General features: G+C 50.4%; 1 protein-coding gene across 2 annotated transcripts; it reads left to right on the plus strand.

Annotated features, from left to right (window-relative positions):
- Positions 1-7,483: 7,483 nt before the first annotated feature.
- Positions 7,484-8,605, plus strand: LOC120702923. 2 transcript variants are annotated; one of them, XM_039986917.1, is made up of 2 exons: positions 7,484-8,088; positions 8,285-8,605. In XM_039986917.1, the coding sequence occupies exon 1, from the start codon at positions 7,754-7,756 to the stop codon at positions 8,081-8,083; it is 330 nt and encodes a 109-aa protein (XP_039842851.1). In that variant the 5' UTR covers positions 7,484-7,753; the 3' UTR covers positions 8,084-8,088; positions 8,285-8,605. The 2 variants fall into 2 exon arrangements, with proteins under 2 accessions (XP_039842851.1, XP_039842850.1); XM_039986916.1 differs by having other exon boundaries at positions 7,489-8,088; positions 8,280-8,605.
- Positions 8,606-8,945: the final 340 nt, after the last annotated feature.

The raw sequence follows: 8,945 nt of genomic DNA on the forward strand, positions 1-8,945 counted from the left end.
TATATGGAAGCATTGGCCTGGTAAAAAGGGGGAAGCAACACGGTGTGACTTTATCGTGGTGGTACTTGTTACTAATTCACTGATTTCGGGAAGAAATTCCTAGATCTGGCCTTAATTGGTTGAACCTGACAGTGACCTTGTTGAAGGCATTGTTTGGATTAAGATGAATTACTCCCTCAGGTGAAAACCTTTGATCTGGCCTTAATTGGTTGGGTCACTGCAATGTCGGCACGTGCGCGTGCCGTTTCCTCGTTGGAGGCGTTGTCTCAGGAGTCTACTTCATAGTCCAAGAGCTGCTTTGGTTTGCGAAGCGGATGAATGTGAAGTCGCTTGTGGTAGTTTGCTGCGGCATGATCTTTAGGTCATGGCGTTCTTTTTTTCTTCCTTTTTCATAGGCTGTGTGCATCTTAGTTATGTAAAGGCCGAGATGGATCTTATATAATTGTATCATCTTGATGTAATTGTCTAAGATCAATAAAGCTTTCTTTTTCGAAAAAAAACTAGTTGATTCGTGTCTCGTGATGTACTCATGTACACAGCTACTACTTGTACTGCATCCTCGTTCCTCGAGTAAGTCGTGTCTCGTGATGTACTCATGTACACAGCTACTACTTGTACTGCATCCTCGTTCCTCGAGTAAGGTTTGCCAATGAATTTCAGGCCGTGTTTAGTTCGTTGGGCTGTAAACGCAAAAAAATTTTGCGACAGAATCTTACTAATTTGAAGTACTAAATGAAATCTATTTATAAAACTTTTTACATAGATGAGTTGTAAACCGCGAGATAAATCTAATGATGCTAATTAATACATGGTTAATCAATAATTAGCGATGGTTACTGTAGCATCACTGTTGCAAATCATGGATTAAGTAGGCTCATTAGATTCGTCTCGCGATTTACAGCCCATTTATGAAAAAAATTTGTAAATAGACTTCATTTAATACTTCATGCATGTGTCGAAATATTCGATATGACGGATTTTTTTGTGTTTTGTGTTTACGGGGTGGGAACTAAACAGCGCCTCACTTGCACGGCTTGTGATTTGCAGTTCAGTTCTGTCGCAGCTGGTCAAAGATGATACCCAATCTCCACTGAGCAGAGAACTGGTCTCCTATTTTGGGGCCGTGTTTGGATGCATAATTTCAAATTCCAAATTTTTTTTCCGTCACCTGCATGGAGACTTAAATCTAGATGAAATAAAAAACGCATTGCGACTGCTGTCTGTAAATGGCGAGACGAATATAATGAACCTAATTAGACTGTAATTAGATGCTAAATTGCTACAGTAAACACATTTAATGATGGATTAATTAGGCTCATTAGATTCGTCTCACGATTTACAGACGGGTTCTGTAATTATTTTTGTGATTAGTCTATATTTAGTACTTCAAATATAGAAAGATGTCTTTTCAAAAAATTTACAGCTTGCAATCAAACACGGCCAGGATTTTGACCAGATTCAGCTCCTAACACAGAGCCGTCGCAGTGTCGCTCCTTGCCTTTTAGCAAATTCACTGCGTGCTGCTCTCGTAAGCACCCGCCGACAAATCAGTTTCGCCCTTCAGAAATTCGTATCTAAGCAATGCGATGCAATATACAAGTGCATTCAAGGCTGCAAAGGCCATCAACTTGTTGCTTTCCTAAAAAATTACTAAAAGGAGCTCTTCCAGATTCCTATTTGTTTTTTTATTTGTTGCCAAAGGGCTGCAGACAGATCCCAACGTTCTGTTTATCTTTTCTTTTTGTCTGGCTATAAGACTGCAGATCCCGACCCCGGGTCCCTCCTCAACTGCTCAAGTAGTCAAGTAAGAGTACTACTCAAGTCTGACGCCACCCCGACCAACCTGTGTTTAGTTCCGTTGAAAAAAAAAATTCAAACGAATGTTACTAATTTGAAGTACTAAATAAAATTTATTTATAAAACTTTTTGACAGATGGGTTGTAAATCGCGAGACGAATCTAATAATGCTAATTAATCCATAATTAATCAATAATTAGTGGATGGTTACTGTAGCATCATTATTACAAATCATAGATTAAGTAGGTTCATTAGATTCGTCTCGCGATTTACAGCCCGTAGTTTTATAAATAGACTTCATTTAGTACTCCATGTATATGTCGAAACATTCGATGTGACATTCGATGTGACATTTTTTTACGGGGTTTACGGGGTCGGAAATGGATTGATCAGCGCTTGTTCACTCCTAAAACAAAGGCCCGGTCGTTGTTTATGCTCAAATCATCGGTCATTACTCATTAGTTAATGCTCACCATGTTTGTAGTGGACAGTGCAAGACAGCAAGAGGTTGCTGCCGCCTGTCCCCATCCATCAGCCATGCCCCCTGCTCGCTCATTAGCTCCGGCAAAAACAGAAGTGCACACAGTGCAGTACACCGAAGCCGAATCTGCAACTTCAGTTAGCTGGCATCCTGCATTTCTGCTCGCTGTATCTGTATGTACGCCATGGCAGTGCCATGACGGTCCAAGAAACGACTAGCACCAAAAGCTAGGCCGTGTTTGGTTGCCCATGAAAACGTTTTCGCAAAAAAATTTCGCCTTTTTGACCATAAATTAAAGGTATTAAATGAAGTCTAATTATAATATCACCTCCACAATAATAGTACTGTAGCAGTGCTGTAGCTAATGAATCCTTTGGCCGTGCGATAAGAGAATGACTAGAGGAAAATTACTGTAGCATTACTGTTGCAAATCATGAATTAATTAGTCTCATTAGATTCAACTCGCAAAGTTGCACAACTCTGTGAAAATGTTTTACAAATAAATTTCGTTTAGTACTCCATGCATATATTCGTTTTTTTTTAAAAAAAATCGGCGGGAAATTATTTCTCAAGCTAAGACTGAAGCATTTCACATATCCATGTGTCCGTAGTTCTCCAATGAAACTAATAGTGCGACAAACTGACAATGTACTTGTCTAGCCATAGCCATGTAATCAATGCCTAACCATATCTGCTTTACTCGCTCCGGCTTGGCGGCTCAGGTAATTGCCTCAGTTCGTTGTGTCGTAGCTGGTGGCTGGTGCTGATTTGTTGTGAGAGAAAAATACTATTGGCTGGCTGGTGGCTGCTGGCTGGTACTAGTTTGGTGTGAGAGAAAAACACTGTTGGCTGAATGTCACAGAAGTGCTTCACTGCTTTTGTTCTTCACACGTTGGTTTTGCATTGTTATTAGTAGCATGCATGTGGACTTGTGGCAAAAGTTCAGTAGCATGAAAATTACCAAGCATGCAAAGACGAAAAAACACTAGCTCAACTAAAATGGCAATCAAAAGTAACTCGATAAGCTACGGGTATCTCTAGAAGCTAAAAGCCTCTCGGGCCTTTATGCAGAAATGGCTCATCCTCTTAAAGGGTGCTGATCAGGAGAAGCTAAAGAGACGAGTATAGATGTTCAACGGGCCAGCCCGCCGCGGCCCGGCATGACATCGGCCCGGCACGGCCCGATACTGCTCGGGCCGTCACGGGCCGGGCCGCTGCGTGCTTCGTGCCTCGTGGACGGCCCAGGCACGACACTATGGACCATTTCACGGGCCGTGCCAGCTCGTGAAGCACGTAAAAACCAACAGGCCGTGTCATCCCGTCAAGCCCAACACCCTTAAAAAATTCCCCAATATTCTCCACCTCTCCTTCCTCAGCCCCACCGGTCCTCTCAGTGGTGCGGCGTCGACGGCAGGAGGCGCGACACGTACCGGCTACAGGAGGAGGCATGGGGTGCGGCGGCAGTGGGTGGTGCGGCAGAGACGGCGCGCACCGGCGCTGGCAGGAGGCGCGGTAAGCACCGCCTGCGACAAGAGGTGTAGGGGCAGTGGGGCGTGCGGCAAGCAACGACTGCGGGTGGCACGGCACGCACCAGCGTCGGCAAGATGCGCAACAAGCACCTGCAGCGGGTGGAGGCGCAGGGAGCGCCGACAGTGGGTGATGCTGCGGCAGCGGGAGGTGCGGGAAGGACCGACGCCCGACAATGGGAGGAGGGGGCGCGTCTGGTTAGGGTTTAGGGAGAGGGCGAGGCAAGGGGTTTGTTAGGGTACTGGGGGTGGCTCATGGGCTGGGCCGGCGCCTCAGGGAGCCGTTGGGTGGGGGGTTAACGGGCCAGCACCGAGCCAACTGTTTGAACAAGCCGTGCCACGGGCCTGGGGTGCGGCCCAAGCACAGCCTGCTCCATCGGGCCGGGTTTGGGTCGGGCCAAAAAAACGGGCCTCGTGCCGGGTTAATTGGCTCGGATTGCATGTCCAACTATAGAGACTAGAGGGCTCGTCGGGTGCGAGGCTGTGTGTAACGAACATGGCACCATTTATGCCATTTCGAGTGATTTTGGTGATCGAATGACAACACAACACTTGGACTAATATGATTGTTAAGATGATTATTCTCAGGCTTTTAGGTTCAAGTGATGACAAAGAGAAAGAGAAAATAGGCGTAGCAAGGCCCGAAGGGCAGCCCCTACGGGGGTTCCGGTAGAACCGACGCCAGGGGCACCGGTGCATCCGACGCTTGTCGGAAGAACCGACGCTACGATGTTTGGTACAGGAGAAAATCGAAGCCAAGTCAGCCTATAGGCACCGGTTGAACCGACGGTCCAAGAAAGGGCATCGGTGCATTGGCCGTCCTATGTTCCAGAGACAATGTCAAGAGCCCAGAAGAAGTTTCTTCAGCACCGGTTCAACCGACGGGGCATCGGTGCATACCATCGGTGTAATGACGTCAGCTGTCAGAAAAAGATCCTTCAGCACCGGTTGAACCGGTGAGGCATCGGTGCATTGCATCGGTTCAACCGGTGGTCTCTGCGTCAGCCGTCAGGAGTCCAACGGCCACTTCGGGTTATGAGTGACCGGATGAACCGACGCTACCCCCGCCCAGAGGCATCGGTTCTTCCGGTGGTACGCAGATTTTCAGCTGACCGTTGGAGCAACGGCTACAAGACTTGGTGGCCTATATATACGCCTCACCCCGGCCATTTGAAGCTTGCTGGAGTTGCTGGACATCCCACACACACCCAAGAACATCTCCAAGCCATACAAAAGCATCAAGATCATATCCTTAGCCCTTAGCACACTTTGAGAGTGTTGTGTAAAGGATTAGCTCTTAGTGAGTGAGTTTGCAAGGCTTAGAGCCTTTGTGCTGTGGTTCATTAGTGAACCAAAACAAGAGCTTGGTGCGCCGGCACCTTGGAGCGTCGAGCTCGCCGGCAACGTCATCGACCCTCCGACTTGGTGTGGAGCGGCGACGACACCTTTGTGCGGGGGACGTGGAGACCCCCATCCTTTGTGGAGAAGCTCCTTAGTGGAACCCGGGGCCAAGGTGACCGTGATTGTGTTCACGGAAGAGACTTGGTGGCCGAGTAGCAATACTCTTAGTGAGTGCTACAACAACGTGGATGTAGGTGTGCCTTTGTGGCTAACCGAACCACGGGATAAACACCCGCGTCAAGAGTTTGCTATCTCCTATCCCGCTCTTTAAGCTTCCGCATTTCATACTAGCAATTTGTGTGCCTTTACTTTCATAGAATAGTTTCTTAATAGGAAAGGCTATAGGTTGCTAAACTCTTTCGGGATAGGGGTTTCACACTAGAACAACCTAGTTGCACATCTAGATAGCTTGGTTTAGTTTAAGCTTTGTGCAAATTAATTGGAGCCATAGGTCTAAGTTTTTATTAGTGCCTAATTCACCCCTTCCCCCTCTTAAGCTAGAGCACCCGATCACTTTCACTGTGCCCTTTGTGTCTTGATGAAGGACTGGAGATCGTTCTAGCAAAAGCAAAACTGATCCCCAGTGTTTCTCCTTCTCTTGTACGGAAGCTTTCTTAAAAGCCGGGAAACCGCCTGTTTCGAAAAAAAAAAGAGCTGTAAAATTCGCGTTGCAGTGCCGCAGAGGGCCCGTTAATTACACTGACGTGTCGGCTCAGCTCCCGTTTCGGGGTACTGCTGATCGCACGTGATGTCCACGTGCCATTTTTGCAAATTTTTCGAAAATTAAACGGCTATTTAAGCAGGCGCACCGCAAGGGCTTCGGTCGCCATCCAGCTTTCCGCTTGCGGCTTCTTCACATCCAATCGACAGTGCCACGCGCTTCTCCTCCGGTGATTCGTCTGCTCCGTTGCTTCCGCGAACCGCGTCGAGGCTCTTGCCCGTGCCCAGTACTCACTCACCTGGTCCCCGTCCTGCTGTCCCCTTCCGCATCCAGCAGCAAGCACGGCGGCCCGGCTCCCGGAGCAGGAGGTGGGTAACTAAGGGCACGTAGGGGATGAAAAATTATAAATAATGGCATAGAAGGGATATGATAATTTTCAATAACACATAAGGGATGGACTGTATTTCTCAATAACATAGAGGGAATTGACTCAAAACAAAAAGTATTTTCCTGTTTGGTTTGAGGTACTAAAGAGACTAGAGAATATTAAATGAAGTGGCGAAATGACCCAAATACCCCTGCGTCACCGTGGGCAACGAGGTGTTCAAGGGCAACGACACGGCGCTGTAGGCGGCGGCGCTGGGCTTGCGAGGCCACGTCAACTTCACCACAGCGTAGGCCATGGCAGCCATGGCGGCGGCGTCGTTGTTGCCGGCCATGGCGGACGAACGGCTCGCGGCGCCGGGATCTGCGGGCTGCGACGAGATGCGCGGCCGGTGGTGGGATGCACACGCAGGCGTCGGGATCTGCGGGCGCGAGCGCGGGTGGCGCCGGGATCTGCGGGCCCGAATGGAGGCGAGATGCGAGGGCGGCGACGGCTAGTGCGGCATGAGCGGGTGCAGCGGGGGCGCCGGCGGCGCTGCCAGCGGGCCTTGCGCGGGCGGCGGTGTAAATCGGGAGGGGGTCAGGGGAAGCGGGAGGTAGGGGATGACGGAAAACGGGTGGCCTCGTGGTGGGTGGAAATCATGTGTGGACCCCGGCAGGGGTAGGATGGAATCTAAGTTAAAAGTCCCAAAAAAATCATCAGGAGGGAATTCTCAATTTTTAGCCTCTAACAGATTTTTAGTCCAAAAAGTCCATCCTATTTGGGTTTTTAGCCCAAAAATCTCTGAAACCAAACAGGGTCTGAGGCGAACTTTGAGGCGAACTTATAAAGGACGACGACCTCACCGTCGTCCGTGCTCATCGCGGATGCTATGACTCTCCGCCATCACAAGCTCGGCACGACGGCACCGCCGCCGGGGGCCGTACGTGCGGAGGAGGCGGAACGGAAGGGTGCGGCAGGAGTCGCTGCGGTGACTGGCAAGCCGCCTGGTCGGGAAACCAATCCCCCGGCGGCCTCATCTGACCCGCCTAGGCAGAGCCCTCCGACGCCGACAGGCTGATATTGACCATTTTTTTGAAGTAATAAAAAATTAAAAATCTACCAGACGGGCCGGCCAGTAGAAAAAAATTGGACGAGGACGGCTCCTAAGTCTTTAATTTTTTTTTCACTGGATGGGGCCAACGAAGGGGCCTCGGTTCCACCCCCGCTGGGACGGACTGGAGCGCAGCCACGGAGGGGCCTGCGTCCAGGGAGGTGCAGGGCTCCCCACCGGCCGGCTGGCTCCCCACCGGCCGAGCCCCGGCCGGCTGGCTCCCCACCGTTCGAGCCCCGGCCACTGCGCTACAAGCGCGTCTGCTCCTAAGTCTTTAAATAACCGTGGCCTTTGCCCTCCAGAAGACGGCAAGGGGATTCGAGCCAACTCGAGGCAATCCCACCATCCGAGGCCTCACCTCTGATCTCCATCCTCCTCCTCGCCGCCCTCCCCGTTGTTAGCTGCTCCGATGGCTGACCTCAACGACGCCCCCCGGTTCGCGCTCTGCGTGGCGCTCGGCGTCTCCCTCATCATCAAGCCGCTGCTCGAGTCCCTCCGTGGGGCCGACCCGCCGCCCGGCTCCGCCGTCCACGCCGCCGTCGCCGTCGTCCTCGTGCTCCTCCCGTTCGCCTACCTCGCGAGCATCGTGCTCCTCCAGCTCCGGCTCGCCCCGCCGGACCCGGCGCAGCAGGCCAGGCGGTTCGCCTGCCTCGCCTGCACCTTGGTCTCCGCGCTGCTCGTCGTCCTCGCCGTGCCCCTCGTCGCGTTCTGGCTCGTTGCCGACGGCGGTGGCCAGTGAGCTAGGTGAGCCTACACAAGTCGTCTCTGGAGACGATCCACCGCAGTAGGTCGCGCACTCGTGCGAGATTTATTACGGTGATACTCTCCTTGCCGTTGTGCTTATTTATTTTTGAAGGAACGAGCTCGATTCTCGACCATGAATCGAATCGGAACCTAAGAACTAGTAACATCCTGACGCCAGAATCTTCTACCAGCTCAGCGTGCCGCTGCAAGACAGGGCACGGCCCTGGTCTCCCCGGCGCCCGGCGGCGACGCCGACGTGCTGGCCGGGACCGGCACAAGCATGGACGCTTCCAGTCAAGCGAAGGGTGGTGGCGAGGCAGTCGTGCAGTCCTGCTTGGTCAGATGAAGAAATGGGGAACACACCTACTAATTGTAGCCTTGCTCTGAGGTTAAGAGAGCTAGTTGAATCTCTTATTGCTGTAACTGTGTATTAGTATTACTCACGTTGTAGTACAAAAGTTCACCATACTATTCATTAATTCAGGTTTTTTTTATGGCTAAGCACCTTGTTTGGATCCGGATTTCTGGGCAAAACTGCAGCTGTAATGCTGTATGCAGACACATGTTGGTGACGAATTTCCCGTACTTCTTTTTAGCCTCTGTTCCTATTTCCCCCTGTGCTCTTTTATCTTCTTTCAGTTCAACATAACCTCTTTTAACTCTCTTGCCTGAGCTAGTAGGGGGAATACCCCTCCCATTTCATAAAGAAAAGATAACCTTATGCTTCTGAATCATTCACGCGTAGCAAAATTCCTTTATCCACTCCCCTCCTCTGCGAGTTACTACTGAACATGGTCTACCTTGTTTTCAGTCTCAATTTCTTTGGCTGAATTTTGGGTTGCAGATTATAGATTGAA

This window comes from Panicum virgatum, chromosome 4K (assembly GCF_016808335.1).
Source record: "Panicum virgatum strain AP13 chromosome 4K, P.virgatum_v5, whole genome shotgun sequence".
In the NCBI taxonomy this organism is placed as follows: domain Eukaryota; kingdom Viridiplantae; phylum Streptophyta; class Magnoliopsida; order Poales; family Poaceae; genus Panicum; species Panicum virgatum.

Coding starts and splice junctions, on each gene's coding strand:
- LOC120702923 (XM_039986917.1), top strand. CDS start 7,754: ATGGCTGACCTCAACGACGCCCCCCGGTTCGCGCTCTGCGTGGCGCTC.